General features: G+C 36.4%; 2 protein-coding genes across 7 annotated transcripts in view; both read right to left on the reverse strand.

Annotated features, from left to right (window-relative positions):
• Positions 1–7,617, reverse strand: part of LOC134671827 (sodium channel protein 60E-like) — a 110,303-nt gene extending 102,686 nt beyond the window's left edge. For all 6 annotated transcript variants that reach the window (XM_063529661.1, XM_063529660.1, XM_063529663.1 and 3 more), the window contains exon 1: positions 7,450–7,617. In XM_063529661.1, the coding sequence (XP_063385731.1) occupies positions 7,450–7,511 (62 nt within the window). In that variant the 5' untranslated portion in view covers positions 7,512–7,617. The remainder of the gene's footprint in view (positions 1–7,449) is intronic.
• A 23-nt stretch (positions 7,618–7,640) lies between these two features.
• LOC134671846 (sodium channel protein 60E-like) overlaps positions 7,641–21,814 on the reverse strand; it is an 80,199-nt gene continuing 66,025 nt past the window's right edge. The window contains exon 3 of the mRNA XM_063529699.1: positions 7,641–7,860. Coding sequence (XP_063385769.1) covers positions 7,648–7,860 — 213 coding nt within the window. The 3' untranslated portion in view covers positions 7,641–7,647. The remainder of the gene's footprint in view (positions 7,861–21,814) is intronic.

The following is a 21,814-nucleotide window of genomic DNA, read 5'->3' on the forward strand; positions in this document are numbered from 1 at the left end:
AAAAAAATATATTGTTAAAATTGTGTAATGTACGGAACCCTTGGAACGCGAGTCCGACTCGCATTTGGGCGGTTTTTGTATTATACTTACAATAGTTCTTGTAGAAACGAAACGACCAAGCCACATACTTTTGGTGTAGAGCTAGTAAAGTTAGAGGGCTTGTAGAGTTAGAAGCTTGGCAAGAGATCTGATAACTTTTTGACAGTGGTTTCGTTTGGGCAACATTTTACATCAAAATGTTTTTAGTGGGATTTCACTTCTTTTTGTAAGATGCTTATGACAATCTTCCATGCCCTAATTTAAAGGGTTGGGGGTGATTTACTATTAAAAATCCTGAAATAAGTATCTGGGGGCATCTGTTACACAATGTACTTCTTACTGATTCCCTATATAAACCCTTCACCCCATAAGGGTAAACTTTGGGGTTGAAATCTGCCTTCACCCCGTAAGGGTAAACTTTGAGGTTGAAATCTATTCTATATCCTTCCCCATAACAATACCTATCTACATACCAAATTTCAACTAAATCGGTTCAGCGATTATTGATTCCCCATACAAAATTAAACCCCCTGTTCATCCCCTTAGGTATAAAAAATTAATTTCAAGTTTTTGAATTTATTTGTTGTTTGTGTACTAAAACTATCTTACATACCAAATTTCAGCTTCTTAGAGGACTTCAGGAAGTACCCGGTATTGATGATCATCAAGTGAGTGAGTCAGTGACGAAATCGAAGTTTTTAGATATGAATAAAATCTAAAGTATAAGAGCTATGCAATTGATATGCTTAATAAGTCCGAGAACTTTGTTTATCTGGTATAATCCAACCCCAAGTTATGAGGGTTCCAAAACACGACGAAGCGCTTCGAGAAAAGGTAGATAGTGCCCTTATGCTTTGCTCGTCTGCCGTGCCCCCAGATGTTAAAAGATGATACTACTGTAAGTAATAAAGATTTATGTTTAGTTACCTACTATTTTCGCGTAAACTAGACAATTTTTATATCTTTAGTTATTAAGGCCCAAAATAATTATTTTCACTTATTATAAATAAATCCTCCTGTTATGAAGTATCAAATATTGTTATTTGTATATGTATAACTCTTAAGTTAAAAACAATAAAATCTGTTATTACCTACTGTCGAAATGATTATTTTTTGCGGGATTAAGTAATACACTGCTAGTGTTCAATAAGGCCCATAATAGGACTTTTAAGGTATATTTTCCAAGAGTATCGTAATATTTTTATAACTATTTTGGTATAATGAAGAAACTTAAATAAATGAGAAACCTATTTGAGTGAGTTTTTCATACTTCATATCCTGTTTATTAAAAAAAACCATTTTAATTTAAGGTGGGCTCTATCTATATAGGCATATACGGCCCACACGGAATATACAATAAGGTAAGTGGCCTCACTTACCTTATTGTATATTCAGGATGTATACCGTGTAATATTGAGCAGTTGGTTTATAATATACATATTATGATATTGACCTTGAATAGGACAGGACATGACAATAGGAACCAGAAATAGGTATAGTTGGTCAAACCATTTGTCAGTAAATAAAAACAAAAAAACTATATTCATCCTTTTCTTTTGGGTGCTAGTACTAGTGTAAGTCAAAGATAGTATGATGATTCTCTCTGTCTATGTTTGAAATGAGACATTCCTTTGACAAAAAACCATTTTAATTTGACAAAAGACCAAAAAAAACCATTTTAATTTAAGGTGGGCTCTATCTATATAGGCATATACGGCCCACACGGAATATACAATAAGGTAAGTGGCCTCACTTACCTTATTGTATATTCAGGATGTATACCGTGTAATATTGAGCAGCTGGTTTATAATATACATATTATGATATTGACCTTGAATAGGACAGGACATGACAATAGGAACCAGAAATAGGTATAGTTGGTCAAACCATTTGTCAGTAAATAAAAACAAAAAAACTATATTCATCCTTTTCTTTTGGGTGCTAGTACTAGTGTAAGTCAAAGATAGTATGATGATTCTCTCTGTCTATGTTTGAAATGAGACATTCCTTTGACAAACTATGTATAGTAAAAAATAGTTGTGAATATTTTGTATATTTTTATTACAATATTAGTCAAGATAATGAAATATAGCTGGTCAAGCAAATCTTGTCACAAAAAAAAGGCGCGAAACACAAATTTTCTATGGGACGATATCCCTTCGCGCCTACATTTTTCAAATTTGCCGCCTCTTTCTACTGCCAAGATCTGATTGACCAGCTGTAGGTATTTTTACGTAATAAGATATTTTAATTTCACGTAATGTCCGCATCTAATTTATATATGTGCACGGTAAACAAACAAATGAATGATAAGAAAAGACAGACAGTGTTACTGAGCGGGAGGTGGGGCGAGGGGCGAAGTATAGGTAGGCTATGATAGGCTCTCGAGCGCCGCGCCGGCGACTGACGAACCAGCGCGACGTATGTATGAATTTCGCGCCTTTTTAACTAGATTTTACTATTACAATGCAAGCTACACGCAGAAATTTCTTACTTTCCATAATATGGCTGCGTATATTATTTTATAGTAATAGACTTATTTTTACAGACTCTAATTCAATATTGGATCTTATAGGACAAAAAACGCATATTAATTCTAGAGCATATATCTTATTCTTCTAGCTTTTTAGCGTGCCTATTAACTTAAAAAATGAGATATGTTGTTGTGGATTTATTAAACTTTAATTCAATATCAACAAAATAATAAGCTAATTTGTAGTTTGACAAAGAAGCACGTTAAAAAAATTTCTAATAATTTTACATTATAAAGCGTCATACATATTATAAACAATGGAACTTAAACATTGCACTTTAATTCAATATTAAAAAATCATTACTAAAAATATATAAATACCTAATTTATATCTAACGCTCGTTCTAACTTTTCATCATATATTGCAAATATGCTTAAAAATATGTCCCATATCAGATAAGTATCACTTTTTCAACTTTAGAATTATCAAAACTTATAGTGCAAAAATCCGGTCCCACTATTGAGCTATAGTTTTACTATAGAAATTGACAATGACAGCGACGCGTTCAGTACCGGTAGCAGCTGCGGTTAGAAATGGAATGTTACCATAACGCGTCGTGTCGCCTTGGATAGTTTTACTTAGCACATATTTACACGAGAAAAAATAAATAATTTAGTCAAGGTTTTGGTCCAGAAACAAAGACATTGTAAAATAACGCATGTGCAATTTGCACCTTTTATGAACCAACCTTGTCGTCACCTTACGAGCAATTTAACCAAATTTACTATTTGTCAAACTCTTTTAAGTTTCCTGTACAGTAGGAAATATATCACGTAATTATTTAAACAGGAGAGAATATAAACCCTATCAGGCCTATTCGGATTTCGAGATAATCACAAGATCTAGAGACGATTTAGAGATCAACTAGATCTACATGATATCGACTAGATGTGACTTGGATATCTAAGTCATAACTTGAAATCGTTCAAGAGGACCTCCAGAATCGCGGAAACGTCAAATTTGACATATGTATCTGCCTGCCAAATATCTTTAAATTATCCATATCGTAACTTGTTGTTGTCTCTAGGCGAGATAACGACTCCATAGAGCGACTGGTCGTACAAGGAAGAGTGGAGGGAACCAGATCGCGCGGCAGATCACCTATGCGCTGGACTGACCAAATAAAATCCGCAGTGGGAAACCGCGTATCTGACTGTGCCAGACAGTCTGCCAACAGGGAGAGATGGCGGGAGATCGTGCGAAGAGCTGTGTCCGCCTCTACTACCGATGTGGACGCCTCAACGTGACCACGACCGCTCTGTCAAGAGCGATACGACAGAGAAGAAGAACTTGTTGAAGTCTAGTAGAAATCTAATTTATTTTCCGAATCGAGCCGTATATCATCCATCCATCAGCTCGGCTCACTCTCATAATCAAATGGACGTTTTGATATTTCATTATTTTAATCATAAAAATACTATTCAATTTTTTTAAACATATTGTATTAATCACTACACCTTATAAAATCAAAGTCCCCCGCCGCGTCTGTCTGTGTGATTGTATGTTTATTAGCGATAAACTCAAAAACTACTGAACGGATTTTCATGCGGTTTTTAGGTGTATAATTTGTTAACCCGTGCGAAGCCGGGGCGGGTCGCTAGTGTATTTCATATAGTTCATAGTTTCGTAACTGAGCCCGAGCTAATCCTATTGTCTATTGTTAAGTAAAACCGCATGTGCTGCTTATACCTGCAAAAAAGGGTCATACTCATTCTATTTGGCACCTGAGCGAGGGCTAGTCCAACGCTCAAAAAACCAGTGTAGGTGCGCTCTCCGATAACGCGCCTTTGTTACGCATCTCGATGACACATTTTAGACTGGTTCTGTAGTGTTCGACTCGCCGGCACTCAGTAACCGAATTACGCAGGTTTTTATGCAGGTGGTTGTGGCACGTGGCACGAGCGGTTTTACTTAACAATAGACAATAGAATTAGCTCGGGCTCAGTTACGAAACTACGAACTACCTATCTAGTGAATGTCTAATCTATTTCCCGAATCGCGCCGACTGTCAGGCGGAGGTGCCTGTCAATGTACTTATCTGTATCTGCTATCGTAAAAAACCGTTTTAATTGGAAACGCATATTCCCTAGTTAAGATTAGATATAATAATATATTTTTTAATACAGTTGCTCAAAAAGTGCTACTTTACGTAGCTGTTTAGCGTGCGGAAAGTTGGTTATCTCGAACTAGTGCTTTTTACTTTTCCAATTTTTTTAAATTTATTCTTGTTCCAATTCACGACTACTTATTGATGAGTGTTAATATTAGTTTCCTTTAAACGTCGTAATCAGCATAAAAACCTACCGTTAATGTTACGAAAAATATTACATATTTCATATTTAATTACTTACCTCTTCATCATTATAACACGTTTATTTTTTAATATTCAATATTGAAAATTCCGTTCTTAATAAGTTGACTGAATGGAACGGAATAGCTGCCAAACGCCCATAGATATAATATACTTAAAGACGACGTCTAACCGAGCTGTCACTGTTACCACTTTTGTTTAGTGTACGATTAACAATGTTTTTCTTATTTTTTCGCAACTGTATTAAAAAACGTCGTTCGATACACGTGCGGAAATGTCATTCTTCACTCGTCCCGAGTCTTGCCACTCGCCTGCGGCTCGTGGCAAGATATCTCGGTACTCGTGAAGTAATGACATACCTTCCGCACTAGCATCGAAATGTACTATTTCACCATACCAGCTCAGAAAGGTTTACTTTGCACTTCAAAAACTGATAGCAAAGTTGCATTTTATTCACATGTGAGGCAAAGTAATCAAATGCAAATTTTGAGTTGTTTTCTTATGTTTGCTGGTAGAATTGACTTTTAAATGATGAGTTTGATGGATGATAAATATTTAATAACATTAATTTGGATTTGATTTGGTTTGATTTTGTATTAATATTTGCTTCGGGTTGGTGTGGCGAATAATTTTGTGCTTCACTCGGGGGCAAATTTTGTTTAACCCTCGTGCTTTGAAACCCTCGCAACGCTCAAGATTCCATTTTACGAATCACTCGCTACGCTCGTGGTTCAATTTTGGAATCTTTCGCTTGCTCGGGTATCAATATTAGCACGAGCGGTTAAAGAACAACTTTGCCCCCTCGTAAAACAAATAACTATAGATGCATGAAATAACACAATTGTACGTAGGTATATTCCTAGCAATCTATCTCGTTTTTTCTTAAAAGGAAGAAACTGGCAAGTGCCTATTTACCTAAGTATCATAAACATTTTCAAAGTCTTCAGTAAATTAGTTAAATCTTGTTTATCGCTCGTTCCGTATATTAATTGGCCGAAACTTTGTCAAGTGCTGCCGTTGCGTTACAATTGGATTATCTATAATTAAGAGTTGTTTTGTTCAGACCTCCAGAACTTTTATGATTTGTAAAGTTGTCTTTTTCCTGTATTTTTAAGATCATTATCTGGTCGTCTGTTTCTTTTTATTGTTAACTCTCTTTGTCAATATTATTATACCAATATTTAGAAAAACATACAAACCGAACAACAGCAGGCGTATTAGGGATAGCTTCCACGTGATAAAAATAACTGTCGCTTTTTAACTCTGCGGGATAGAAAGTGACGAACACCGTTTTATCACGCTGTCGCGTAGACAAATACGAATATCCGTACAGTATGTTTTTGAAATTAGATATTTACTTAATAAAAACGTGAAAATATTTATAAGTATAAAATCTTCGAGCAACTCCGGCTTGCGCTCGAGCAACACGTCGAAGTATAAAACAGCCAAACTCTGACAAATATTTCGATAGCAAACATTAAGAGAAAGATTCCACAGGCTTTCGCGCTCTTAAAATGAAAGCCTCTAATTTAAACAAATACGTTGAAATTTCTAACTCGCAAATTACGGAGCTCTTTCATAAATATAATATTTAGACTAATTTGTCGAGATGTAATTAAGATTTGTTTCTCGCGCCCTAAAGAAAACGTGCCAAGCCCCGCAGAATCAACGCTATGCGTGACGATAAGAAAATTTTGTTTTATGTTATAAACGTGTGGGAATGAAGGAGCGTTAATAATACTGTTTGTTTTTAGTTCAGACAATGATATTGTGTTTAGGTCTGGTCCTGAAATAAGAGATTGACCTGAAATCCCAATATTATAATTACTATAGTTTAGTCATTAAGCCCCCTCCCACATCTGGCGTCTTTCGAGCGTCGGCGTCTACAATTCTATGGCCGCGCTCGACGCAACGTCGACGCAACTGCGCAGCGACGTCATTTTCCAATAGCGCTGAGTGGCGCTGACCAGACGCCGACGCTCGAAGGACGCTAGATGTGGGGTGGCCCTAAATAACCTATTTAAATGCATGTTATTTCGCGAGTTATTTGTTGGTTAGTGTGCGTAATTTTGCGATATCTGTAAATATATATATTATTAATTATGCGGCGAATATGACGAAGCGTGTATAGCGAACCTTCTTAAGTTGATAGTTCGATAGTCTCGGACGTAGGCAGCGGAGCAACGGTGTCCAAGGGTTTTACCACCAAAACAGAGGGATGCATAACGGATTAACGGGTATATAACGGGTATAAAACCATCGTAAATAGTTCATTACGACGCTTACATAGGCACGAGGCCCACGCCAGCCTAAGCTGCCGGTCGCCTTCTCTGCGGCCCCGAAACCTGACCCCGCTCAAATGATATCACCAGACTAGGGGGGGTTGGATAACGGCTGGTAGCGAGAAAGCTGGCCTACACCAGACACAAAATGACGGTGATCGACCACTTCACAAGGTGGGGTGCGACCCGACACAGCCTTCGCAGCTGGAAAGCGGAAGAGGCCCCTCACACCCTCCCAAAAGGGGGTGTCGAAAAGAGACACACACATAAACAGTTCACTTACTCAGCCTCTTCGATAGTCTCGGACATGGCTAGGAAGACACAGTTGAGCAGGATGGTGGCCATGACGATGTAGTCGAAGTACTGGTTGGTGGAGAGGTAGACGCACGCCCGCCGCAGCGGTGACCACGGGGACCACCAGAATAGCGGGCGCGTGGCGATAAAGCGGTGGATGTAGAAAATGTAACAGTAAACAGTTCACTTACTCAGCCTCTTCGATAGTCTCGGACATGGCTAGGAAGACACAGTTGAGCAGAATGGTGGCCATGACGATGTAGTCGAAGTACTGGTTGGTGGAGAGGTAGACGCACGCCCGCCGCAGCGGTGACCACGGGGACCACCAGAACAGCGAGCGCGTGGCGGTGAAGCGGTGGATGTAGTTCTTGCGGAAACGCTTTGAGACCACGCAGAATGTCTGGAACAATTGAAAAGAAGCTTAGTTATATTTGTTTTGCACGATTTTAGGTAGTACATACATTTTGTTTAATAGTGCATGAGTAGTCAAAAGATAAACGAAGTGACAAGCTGATATTTTTCTAGAAAAGAGGAAATCTGCAGGGGAAAACTGGAATAACCGAAATCGTTATATTTGTAACTTAAAAAATAGTACCTATACCTATTTGAGTTTATTTTCATAACATTTATAACAGGTACAGAGTACTGAGGTACTGAGACAGACGTAAGTAGGTAGATAATGTTCTGACCCCATAACCTTAAGTACCTACTAGTCAATTTACTATGTAGGTATCCTTGTAGTATCGTTTATATATGTCTGTGAAGTTGGCATATCAAAGTCTAGCAGATCACGTTTTTATTGGAGTTCTATTAGCATGCACCATAGTTCTAGAGTTCCTGATACTTTTTAGCAATAGTTCTGTCGTTTTTACCATGAAAACTCTGCGATGCATTTTATATGTACTTATTTTATTAGGTACTCCTAAATAGTATTCATGTGCCTACCTTTATTGGTCGTCCTATTTTCGGAACTATTGCAAACAACCTTACAGAAAGTTTATTAGAAAATATTTAAGTATGTGCATTGTGCTTACATGTTGGAATGTAGGTCACGGCTTTTAATATTTAACGTAAAATGTCGGATTTTTGTTTAGTAACAATATCGTGATTTAGTTTTATCTTTATTTAGCATTACCTAAGTCGACATGTTGATAATGTCAGTGGATTGGTATTAGATTGGCTTTAGATTACCTTTTATATGTGTTAATTGACACACATATGACATATGACAGGTAATCTAAAGCAGGGTCTCGTTTTACCTAAATTGGGTTTAACCTGATAAACCGTCATTGTCTAACGTAACAAGCTCATCGTCATGGCAAAATGTGATGATTTAGGTAGGTATGTACAGATGTTTGTTAAACTCACCATTCCTATCGCGAATGCAAACAATCGTTTACTTCGATACCAGTATAAGTCTGACGTCAAGATCTGTAACAACTGTGCTTGTGGGATATTGGATATTTTATGCTAGTTACTTATTATGAAGTACAAAGTGGCATTCTCATCACTTTCAAATCACTGATGAGTCTACAAAATTAAGCGACCTGTGTAAAAAAAAAAATGTTTATTTCTCGAGGCCAAGTAACGTAAGTGTATCCTATAGTCTGTATCTTTAGGTATTTAAGTAAAAATATACAAACAATATGTAAATTTTCGGGTAGTTATAACATTTATTGGTCAACCGACCAAATACAAAACCGCCTGGACCAGTCACTGAACGACCTGATTTGAACCTATTTTATTTTCAGATTTTGTTTACTTATATTTAAAAACAGAGTATATGACTGGAGTCGCCCTCCCGCCAAAGGCAATGAACGGCCAGGCTCGGATAGTACGTGTGGGTGTAGCGGCGCGTGCCGGGGTGCTTTCGAGACGCCGCACTGCGTCACGCGCTAAACAAAGAACGCAGGCTTTCCCTGACTAGTTAAATCGGTTTAGCCTCTGCTTATCTTAGGGCCATTCACTAACCCGGGGTTAATCGGTTAAATCTACAGTACAATTTGACACTGACTTAACGGTTTAACGGGTTAACCCCGAGTTAGTGGGATGGTGCAAGTGGCGCTTATTTGTTTGTCGTGTCTGTCTGTCTGTCGTGTTTGTCAATACTAAAACTGAACCTGGAACACTCTACCAAAGCCTCGCTTTTGCACCCTGCTTCTTTGTTTTTCTTTTATAATGCTGAAAGTCCGGGATTTGGCTTAACAAACTAAAAATTTAAAAGCAAGCCTTGGAATAGTTGGAATATTACAATAAACTTTTGAGAAGTTTCAAAACAGTTGCGTGGCGTGGGAGGTGCCGCTGAACCTTTCTCAGTCAATCAATCGGGCTTTTATTTAAGTTACATTTGGCTTGAGGTATCTTTATAAGTGTAGAGGTCACGTGACAAATTTTGAGTAGTACAAAGATGTGGTAAAAAAGTCCTCTTTCACGATTCATGATTATGTCTATGTTATTAATGCTTTGTGTTAGGTGACTCTATTGAACCTGTATATTTTGTTAGGTACCTACCTACACATAAACAATCTGAAATATAAGGTAACATATAGGGCAATAGTCTAAAAAGGGTACCTAGTTGTATAGTTCAGGTTTGTAATCAATACATAACCAAGTTTGCTAAGACCTACAAGAATCTAACTAAGCACGTAGTAAACTTCAAACAAATGCATTGCGATAGTAACTTTTAGATGAACGGTTCGATATAAATGTCTATTCGCCCAGTTGTTTACTTGCGTTCTAGTTCTGAAAACTATTACTAGTTACTTGGAAAATACGTAAAGTTACTGCTGCGTTTGCTTTAAATAGTAAGTGTAGTGTTAGTTAAGAGTTTATTACTTTAAAGCTCTATCCGCCACTTGCACTATTCCGGCGTTAACCGGTTAAACCTGGAGTTACCGTGGTTACCAGTAGGTACAATTTGACACTGGGTTAACGGTTTAATTGCTTAAGGGATAACTCACGTTAGACCGGGCCGTTTCCGGGCCGGAGCTTCAGGGGCTTAGTTTTCTACGATATGACAGGTGATCACGTGATGACTTCCTTAGAAAACGATGCGCCGTAAGCTCCGGCTCAGACACGGCCAGTACGGATATGATGGTCGTATTTGTCTACGTGACAGCGTGATAAAACGGTGTCCGTCTCTTTCTATCCCGCAGAGTTAAAAAGTGACAGTTGTTTTATCACGTGGATAAATGTGGATAAAGCGATCCATAATAGGCTTGCTGTACGGATATGATGGTCGTTCTTGTCTACGTGACAGCGAGATAAAACGGTGTCCGTCACTTTCTATCCCACGGTGTTAAAAATTGACAGTTATTTTATCACGTGGATAAAGATGGATAAAGCCATCCATAATACGCCGGCTGGTCTAACGTGTGTCAGCCTTAGTGAAGTGTAACACTATTATTTTATCTTATAGAGTTAATGTCACCCTAACAACAATAATCTGTGATATATACAATAAAGATGCGCTATTATAAAAGCTTTTTGCTTGTTTGCGTTTTAAAACCTATACGTAAGAGATTCGATTTCAAATTAAATAATTTGTATGCAAAAAACTGTCAGAGATTATTTTCTTTTTAACTTAGGTAGGTAATACAATTATCTAGATTAGATCAAAGTCTGAAAGAAGTGTAATGTAATGTGTACATTTGAAAAGGAGTTAAGTGAAACGGTACGTAATCTTCTGAATCCAAAGAAATTGAAAATTAACAAATTTTTTAAACGAAACGTGACCCGCATAGAGATCCTTTAGGTTTTAGTCATAACTTACTTCATCATATTAATCTTAAATTAAACTCACATCCAGCAAGACAAAGCTTTAAATTTAAATAAATTACTCAGTAAGTCCTAATAACGTGTCTATTACCATAAATTACTGTCTATAAGGCTTAATTAATACTACCCATTATGCTCAAGAATTAAAACACAGTCGAATAATTACTGGTTTTCATACAGTTGCAAAGAAAGTAACGCAAAAGTCCCGAAACAAACCCTAATTAGGACACACTGCGGTATGCAGGTCACGTACTGGCGCTGTTTGATACGCACAAAGCCGTATGGTTGCGTTTCCAATTTGCGTCTCTCACATTTGCCGTCAAGTACTTATACGGCATTTCCTGGCTTGTCGGGAATCAATACAGTACGCAGTATTTTTCCTGATTTGTGCGGGAGTAATGATGTAATTAATAGGTACTCATGTAGCATCGATTCCTGAATCCGAAGTCAGGTAAAATTACGCATTTACCTGACTTCGTAGACAACGGTTAATTTACCACACCATTACTCTTACCAACTCATGAAAATGTTCTCATAAATTAAATCTAAATCTATAATCTAAATATAATTAATATGGCAATTTGCAATATTGATAGTTATAATGGTTGCTTTTGCAGTTTGATTTTTGGTCAGTTCTATATTACATTATTGTTGGTAGACAGTAGAACTAACATAACGCAGAACGTCACTTTCTGAAATTGTTTTTTAAGCGGCGGGCGAGTAGGTATTAAAACTAGTAAGTCAGTTTTCTTGGATATTTTCCACAAATCGACAATCTAAAATTGCCTATTTTGCGTGATAAACTGAGGCAGCGCTACTCTAATCACTCCACCTCCTTCACGAAACGCAGTATAAGTGTTAAATATTATTAAATGGTCTAATGGTCATTTCCGAATACGTTCCCTCGTGGCACGAAATGTGCGCAAATCTTGTAGAAGTCGGAAATTAGGCGTTCCCATCGACCCAAACACAAACATGACACTACCGTAAGTCAACTTGTTCGATTGTCTCGGCTCGATTCGGGAAATGAATTAGATCTCTACTAGACCTCAACAAGTTACGATATGGATAATTTAAAGATATTTGTAAGATAAATATGTCAAATTTGACGTTTCCGCGATTCTGGAGGTCCTCTTGAACGATTTCGACAAGTTATGACTTAGATATCCAAGTCACATCTAGTCGATATCTAATGTAAATCTAGTTGATCTCTATATCGTCTCTAGATCTTGTGATTATCTCGTTTCCCGAATACGCGTCTACCTTGATTGGATAATGGCTATTACTGAATTAAAGAGTGAGTACGCACATAACTTATAAGAAGTTGTATTATGGTCACGCTTATCTCGTACCATTTGATATAGTATAATTGTCATTTTGGGCTCTACAACCACCGGCTACACCATATATGCTAAATGTTTCACTACGTGGTATTGAGGTACAAATTCATGACCGAGGGGAAGCCGGATTTGGATAGCTTAAACCTATATCAAAGGAAATTACAAAATATCTGGTGGCGAGTATTTATTAAAGACTGCATTTAACCGAACGGAAGTGTCTCTGCAAATGCGCGTCACGGCTAATGTGCGTCATGCTTTAGTGTTAACAAATGGCTAGTTTCCACTTTCAAGCGTATTTTTCATAAAACGCAAATATAATAGCGTTGGTAAAATAATTAAGAGCGCGCCAGCGACGCGGTAATTAGTTGAACCAGACAAAGAATATTTAATTGAAAGTGCTTAATTATTATAAGTAGACTGAACATAAATTATAATGAATTTTCGCGCTCCATCTTTCTCTTCGATTCTTTAAGGCAATTAAGTACAAGCAAAGTTGAAAATGACTATTTTCACAAGATAAATCCAGTTCCGTTTTTCTTTTTCCTTAGCATTTTTCCTGCTAAAATCTGTACAGCGTCGTCTTAAAATTTAAAACTTTTCAAGTTATAGTAAGCTTTTGTATATTTTACAGTTAATTTTAAACGCAAATTGGAACGTTCACTAGCTCTATACCTACGCTCGAAAAGCTTAACAAGCTTAAGTACCTGAGAAGCTGTTTTGGAAAGTTGCATGAGGTAGCTTCGGAAACGGGATAAATTCTAAAATTGTAGACATTTCCTTGAAGCCAATTAAATAAGACTTTATGCGTCATGCTTGTTTGTGGTCGAAAATTTTTTGTGGACTTTAGTGATTCTATTTTTATCCTGTGTCATTTCTTTTATCAATGTACTTAAATTAAGAGCTGTTGCAAGCAGAAACTTCTGAAAAGTTTACTGTTCTTTTATTGTGGTTAACAATACGCAATAAACATTATTTGCACACTTCATTTTGTATGACACAAGACAGATCACCATGTTTACTGGAAGCCAGTTTCATTCCCTTATTTTTGCGGCCCCCACAATACTTAGAACACATACAGTTGACACAAATACATACGTCTCATTCGGTTTAATGCCTTCACTGACTTCTTCATCAGTGACCAACCACTTGGCGTGGAGCCAGCCGCCGCAGAGATTTAGTGTAACCGGTGAGTAATTGACTGAAGCGTATAACACCAATAGGTTGTGGTTGAAAGTTTTAAGTGGAGGGTATTTGGCGATTTCCCTTTATTTTTATCTAGTGGTAGAGGTCAAAAGTTTTTGCTCTAGTTCAGCTTGTGGCTGATTGTGGTTGAAAGTTTTTAGGTGTTGGGCGATATTGTTATATTTTTATCCCATCTAGTGGTAGCACTCTAGTTTACGCTTTTGTTCAGCTTGCGCCATTCTACAATAGAAAGTGGGACAATATGATAGACGGTACGGCTCAAAATCATCCGTTTTCTTAATTTGCTTTTCGCTCCTAACCAAAATAACCTCTACCCCCTACACCCCTACCTAATAAAAAAAACCGAACAAGTTGGCATCCCAACTAGCAAAATCACGCTAACAACAGTCTCTAGACTACAATTTTGTCGCTCTTATATTGATTTTATATCATCGTATAAGCCCGGGTTTGGGCACAAAGCATAAGCGTATTTATTTTAATATCGTTCTAATATCAGTCTAATTGAATGTTGTTTGCATTCACAGTAATCATTTTCAAAACTATATTAAGCTGCTTTAGGCTAATATAGCTTTTACGTAAGTATCTTGTAAGCCTACATAGGCTTATATTGGTCGAACGTAAGTATCTTGTAAGCCTACATAGGCTTATATTGGTCGAACGTAAGTATCTTGTAAGCCTACATAGGCTTATATTGGTCGAACGTTAGAATCTTGTAAGCCTAAATAAGCTTATTTTGGTTTGAAACATTCTATTTGTGAAGTATAAATATACGGGTGAAATTAACTGCAACGTGACAAAAACATATTAGTGTAAGTGTTTATCAAACTTTTTATGAATTATGTTTAAATATAATAACGTGCTGTTTATCATCGTCTGTTTATGTTTCAGGGTAAGTATTCACATGGGAAAATATTATTTATTGTAAAGTAGACCCTGTTTTACACTTCAAACTTTATGCGCCTACTCAAATATGGTATTTGAATATTTTTATAATTATTTTATTTCTTTATTTTGTATTGATAGTCAGCCATTGATGTAGGTGCATTTTTCAAGCGCACTATTAGAGTATTTTAAGCATTCTGAATACAAATGATGTGGCCATGTTGAATTACTTATACTAACAATAGTGTTCCCAAAAACGATTTAAGATCAAACCATCTGATATTGATCTTCTCTATTGTGATATAAGTGTCTTGATCTTATATCACTCTAATATCTTACTAAAGTGCTGCTGTTGATCTTATTATAGCTTTAGTAAGATCAGAAAAGTACGTACTTACAGTGTTCTTATGCTATGTTAATATTAGTCTTACATTCTTACAATAGCATTTAGAAATCTAATATAAAATCAAATGAACTAAGAGAATGAGGATATAAGACCAGGTACTCTCAAGTTCAATGAGACTTCGTAAATGTTGTTGTAAGAGCAAGAGGCTTATAATAGTATTATGCTATGTTGATATTAGTCTTACATTCTTATAATAGCATTTAGAAAGTCTAATATAAGATCAAATGAACTAAGAGAATGTGGATATAAGACCAGGTACTCTCAAGTTCAATGAGACTTCGTAAATGTTGTTGTAAGAGCAAGAGGCTTATAATAGTATTATGCTATGTTGATATTAGTCTTACATTCTTATAATAGCATTTATAAAGTCTAATATAAGATCAAATTAACTTAGAGAATGTGGATATAAGACCAAGTACTCTCAAGTTCAATGAGACTTAGTAAATGTTATTGTAAGAGCGAGAGGCTCATAATAGTATTATGCCATGTTGATATTAGTCTTACATTCTTATAATAGCATTTAGAAAGTCTATTATAAGATCAAATGAACTTAGAGAATGTGGATATAAGACCAGGTACTCTCAAGTTCAATGAGACTTAGTAAATGTTATTGTAAGAGCGAGAGGCTTATAATGGTATTATAAAATGCTCTTATATACATATATAAGACTAGGTAATAAGACTAAACTTACTAAAGTGCGTATTAGCTTGTCTAAGACTAATATAAGAGCGATGACAAGTTCAAAACAAAAATAAGAGCGCTATAAGCTCACTACTCTTATAAAGTGCGCAATCTGAGACTTTTTTGCTAGTTGGGATAGTACCAAAATGGCATAGTTATTATGGTTAATAAACAATAAGCTGTGTCAGGTAAATTATTTTCCATTATTTCCATTATGTCAACATCAGGGAGGAGAATGGGGTTTGTTACGTTTGTATAGTCTGACAAAAAAAGAGTAGAAATTAAAAAAGTGGCAATACTTTAGTGTGTCCGTTACGATAATTGACAACTATTTGTCATAGGTACACACGGTAGATAAAACTGTGCAAATTGGACTGCACAGTTTAATCGCTACGATTTATAGTTACGTGTGTAGCCGGCATTAGATTGAGTTGGAAGGGACTACGGTATTGCCACTTTTTAATTTTTACTCTTTTTTGTCAGACTGATGTATGGCGAAACGGTCGTCTACTGAGTATCGTCTTAACTTTCGGAAACAGAAAAGGATAGTTAAAACCAAGAGCTCTTTTAGTTTTGTTTTACGTTGGCTCTGCAACCTTAATGAATGATGTAAATAGGTAGATTTTTCTTTTAGGAATGCGTGCCTGGGAAGTATATAGAGCTAATCCGGTCAATGTACAACCGATGTTGTACACGCGTCCGGTCAGCTGCTGGCACCACCGACAAGTTCAGTGTCACGGTAGGCTTGCACCAGGGATCGGCTTTAAGCCCTTACCTCTTCCTGCTTGTTATGGACGCTCTGTCGTCAGACATACAGGAGGAGGCACCCTGGTGTATGCTGTTTGCCGATGACATTGTGCTTGTTGGTGAAAACGAACTTGAGGTGCAGAGCAGACTTGAGAAATGGCGGCAAAAATTGGAGAATGTTGGCCTAAAGATCAGCAGATCTAAAACGGAACACATGTTCTGCGATTTTGGCGGTCTCTCCAGTTTTGCTGCCATAGAACTCGACGGCGTTACACTGCCGGTCTGCTCCGACTTTAAGTACCTCGGTTCGCTCGTACAGTGCGATGGCGATATTGACCGTGACGTGAAAAACCGGATTAGCACAGGATGGATGAAATGGCGACAGGTCACGGGAACCATTTGCGACGCCCGAATGCCTCTTCGGTTGAAGGGTAAAATTTATAAATCAGTTATAAGACCTGTCGTCATGTATGGATCAGAGTGTTGGGCCCTAAAGGTGACGGATGAAAAGAGATTGCATGTAGCGGAGATGAGAATGTTGAGATGGATGTGTGGCGTGACGAGAATGGATAGGATAAGGAATGAGTATATAAGAGGAAGCCTGAAAGTTGCACCCATAACAGAAAAAGTAAGGGCAAATCGCCTAGCGTGGTACGGGCATGTGATGCGGAGGGATGAAAGTCATGTGACGAGAAAGGTATTACGAATGAATGTGGAGGGAAGTACGAGGAAAGGAAAACCGAGGAAAAGGTGGATGGACTGTGTGAGAGATGATATGAAACGAATGCAAGTGAATGATGAAATGACGGGCGACAGAGAGGTGTGGAAGAGAAAGACATGCTGCGCCGACCCCAAGTGAATGGGACAAGGGCAAGAGAATGATGATGAGGTAGATTTTTCTTTCTCACCACGAATAAAGAAAAAAACCATGAAATTAATTAGTTTAGATAAACCATAAATAATAACGAATTGCCCGTGATTACAAATACATTCCGGAAATAGGTTTTTATTCACAATTTTAATAATGCATACTCTCGCGCCATAAATATGCATTAAGTTTTAATATCAAACGCATGCTTGAATTATGACCGGGATGTGTTTAAATAACATATTCATGCGTTCAGAATAACCCGTAATTAATTTCAACACTGGCTGAATTTAATTAATTATTTTTTTAATTATTATTAATTTTTTTCATAACAATACAGTGATAGATACTTCTTGTTAATTTTTGATGTTGCAGCAATAAACACGATAGTGCCTTTCATGTATATGCTAGATCCACTAAAAAAGGTAAAAAAGATAGTACCGTAAAATCAGGTAACTTTAGTCCACGACTTACAACTGTAGTATATAGGTACATCACAATACTACATTTAGGTAGATATAACTAACAAGTTATTAATATAAATATGTGGGTAGGCCGCTCGCGCTTGACCATGTTTTTAGTTTAGGATAAACCGCCATTGAAGTCACTTCGTGTTTCTTTCTATCGCCCTTTACATTTTGGCAGTCGGTAGGATCCGAACCTACGCTCCCAAAGGGAATCTGATTTCCAATCAGAAATTAAATTTTTTGTTGGTAAAATTAAAGTTCCCGTAAAATGTGTTAAGTACATATTTTCAAATTATGTTGAGTGTATAATATTATAATATAGAAAAAGCATTAGTGTATCTAAGCTTCAAAATAAATGTAACAAGTACAAATAAATCATAATGGCTCGTTAAGAATCAACGCTAAAAACTGGTCCATAGCTGCACTTAAGGACTATTAGGTACCTGAATTTACGGTACTTCGATGCATATGCAAAACTGAACTGAATGAATTCAACAACACCCAAACTGCAATAGCACTCAGTGAGCCAATCTGCGCTGTAACTCAAACGGAATATTGAATGGCTGGTTAAGGGGAGATCAGCGTTTTTGACCAGTTTTTAAAGGAAAATCGGTTAAATAGTTATTAAAAATAGTCCGTTTTTAATATGTTGCACCTTCTGTGCCACTAATGGATCATATTTTATCAGAATACAAAAGTATTATCAATGAAGATTAAATAATCCAGGACAGAGTGAATATGGAATTTAATGTTTTAATTAAATTAAATAAAAAAAATAGCGATATTTCGATGTTAAATTCCGGTATTGAATTATCGTAAAAATCTGTCGGATATTCTGGTATTTCGTATTATAAAATTGAGGTGTCGCTCCCGACTCCTTCCTTCTGTAAAATCAAAGTAATTCAACAACACGATAATAAACGAAATAATTATGTTTTACTCTGATATTAACTAAGTAGTTAGTACTCTCGCTGGTGGCTGGATCAAGGGTCAGATGCAGAAGGCGGTGATCGTGGACACGGCGCGAATAGTACGCCGGTTCCTCTCTCTGCAGCTCTGACCACCGGTAGCTTGGGCCTTGCCCCGCTGCTGGCGGCAACCTAGGTTAGGTTTTTTATGATGTGTTTATATGTATTTTTATTGTTTTGTAAGTGTTTTTATATTTTACTTTTATATTCATATTATAAACAACCTAACTTGAGATGCTCAGGAGATTGACTCCTTAAAAAGTGAACCCAAAATCATTATTCGAGCAGACCACATGGCCGGTCGTTGTGGAAATTCTTGGAGGCTTAAATGTTTATATTCTATGTATATTTCATTATATGGATCCATTCATAAAGTTTATTAAGATAAGTTATCAAACTTTGAGGAAGGAAGGAAACAATTGATAAGAAACCTCTAAATCGAAGTTTATGTTTAAGTTAAACCTCTTCACGTTTCCCCTTAATACGGGTATCGTCAAACTCAGTTGTTTAATATTTAATATCTTCGAGTTTATATCGGTGTAATACTCAGCCAACATTATTATTTAGGTTATTAAATTTCACCGGGTTTTGCCTTACACCGGTATTTTATGACGTAAATATTTGTTCGTATATTGGTTATGTGAGCATTATGTGTTAAACGGTTGGTTGATTTTGCAATTTGAAAAAGCGTTTGCAATTTAAAACCATACGAAAAACATATATTTATAAACTATCCTCTTTTACCTTGTACTACCAGCTTCTTTTCCCTTACCTGTGTTCCTTCTTATCCTGTCTTATGTATCTTTTCCGTGAAGTTATTATAAAAGCCATTTATTATCCCTAATTGCGTCGCGGGTATTAAATACCTACGCGTGTTTATTGTAATTTTTTTATGTATTCTGCTACTACTACTTACTACCTACCTATTTATTTTGACTTCGAATACCCAGGTAACTTATAGTTCTTATAGTTCTGTTTTTAAGTTCCCGTTATATCTAATTAATAAAAGTATGTAAAATTATATTTAAAACTTAGCGTACTATTTTTATTTTGTCACTTCTGCCACTGATTGTACCTATTGATGTTGTCGTTAAACGACCATATGTAGAGGAATCCTTGTACACTATTTGGAAACGTAGCTAACGTACATAATTCCCTTCTATCTGAACCGCAAATAGCTCTACAATATGGTAACGGCATCCGACCATTAGTGGTTGTTAGCCAATATTGCACTTCATTGCTTATCTACCATAACAAACCCCGATTTCAGAACAATACAGACAAATTTACACATAACCGTAAATGTTACATTTATTATAATGTCTATGTTAACGTGGTATCATTATTAACATCAACATCATAATTACAATAAATATCAAAATAATTTGCTGGACAATTATGAGCCTTTTCAATGCCAAGGATCCACACAACAACCAATTATTTTAATTTCTAAGCAAGCTATTACATTTAAAAGTAGGAACCTAACAACATGTATTCTTTAAGTGTTTCCCATACTACAGAAAGTTATAATAATCGTATTTACAAATGTTCAGCCCGTGCTTAATTGCAACTGAACAAATTAACTGCTAACAGCAATGGTGAGTACGCGCTCAAAACCGTCATACAACATTAGGGTACCTATTAAGCAAACAGTACACAAAGTTTGGTTGTAAAGCCAGGCCGGGTATGGGTTTGCGTTACAGTGAATCGTGTATACAGTGGGCCATTATAAAATATTGAAACTGATGCAGTTAACCCGATAAGCACCACTTGCATCAACCCACTAATCCGTGGTTAACCGGCTAAGGGCCACTTGCACCATTCCACTAACTCGGGGTTAACCGGTTAAACCTGGAGTTACCATGGTTACCAGTAAGGTTTGACACTGGGTTAACGGTTCAACCGGTTAACCCCGGGTTAGTTAATGGTGCAAGTGGCCCTAAAAGTCGGAAGCTAAACTCTACACGGCGTTTGCAAAGTTTATAATGCCACTGCCTCACTTTGTTTTGTTGAAGTCGGTGCAAAGTTAGCTTAGACGGACTTTGATTGATGGTAATTTCTCCATACAGATGTAGTTCTTTTTATTCTAGGTATATGAAAATGTAGGTAATATCATACCATTTCATTTACTATTTTCCACAGCAATCCTATTTTGTTTATTCTTACGATGCTCTTATTATTGTGAATTTAAAACGTTATCATATTCCGAATAAACTAATTTTACTTGAAATAAATTTTGAAAAACATGTAACTTAAGCACTGAGAATGATTCTTTGTGATTGTATTCAGACTTTGAGAGGAAGTAAATAGTGGCACCATATGGTAAAATAAAATATACCAAAGAAACAATATGGAGTATCTACTCGTATTTGTAACCCTTATCGCTAAAAAAAAGTGCTCTCTACTAAATAAAACCATTATGAATGATCTGATTATAATTGCTATTGTCTTTCACTGTTTTGGATTTGCTGTATTTGTTATGATAACTGTGTAGACACCTGAACAAAGCTTAGTTCCTGAACAAATAGGTTCCCAACTGAAACACAAATCACAGCGTCGGCTTAATTAATTTGTTGTTCCAAATTGCTGTAAACTTTTCTTGTAAATTCGTATTTGTTGGCCGTCAGTTCTATTTTGGGAAGGAATATTGAAAATAGAAGGTACAAGCGAACCCCAAAAGGGATACAAATGTACAAGTGTATGTGTAAATCACACCTTCAAATGAAGTTTCAAACTCAGGTGCGATGTTTAAATAATTTATTATCAATTTGACACGATACAATACGAATTGAATGCCACAGTGAAACAATTTTGAATAAGTTGCATGAGCGACATATATTTTTGGACATGTACCTATTTGTATTTTTTTTGTTTGTTGACAACTTTTTATAGTAACTAATAAAATGCCATGTCATGTCTCTTGATGTTTTCAAAAATTAATTACAGGGCAGGATGATAATAACTAACTTCGTTATTAATAATTACATGAATAAATTCTATGTCTAATAAGTGTT

The sequence above is a fragment of the Cydia fagiglandana genome, chromosome 16 (assembly GCF_963556715.1).
Source record: "Cydia fagiglandana chromosome 16, ilCydFagi1.1, whole genome shotgun sequence".
Taxonomy (NCBI): domain Eukaryota; kingdom Metazoa; phylum Arthropoda; class Insecta; order Lepidoptera; family Tortricidae; genus Cydia; species Cydia fagiglandana.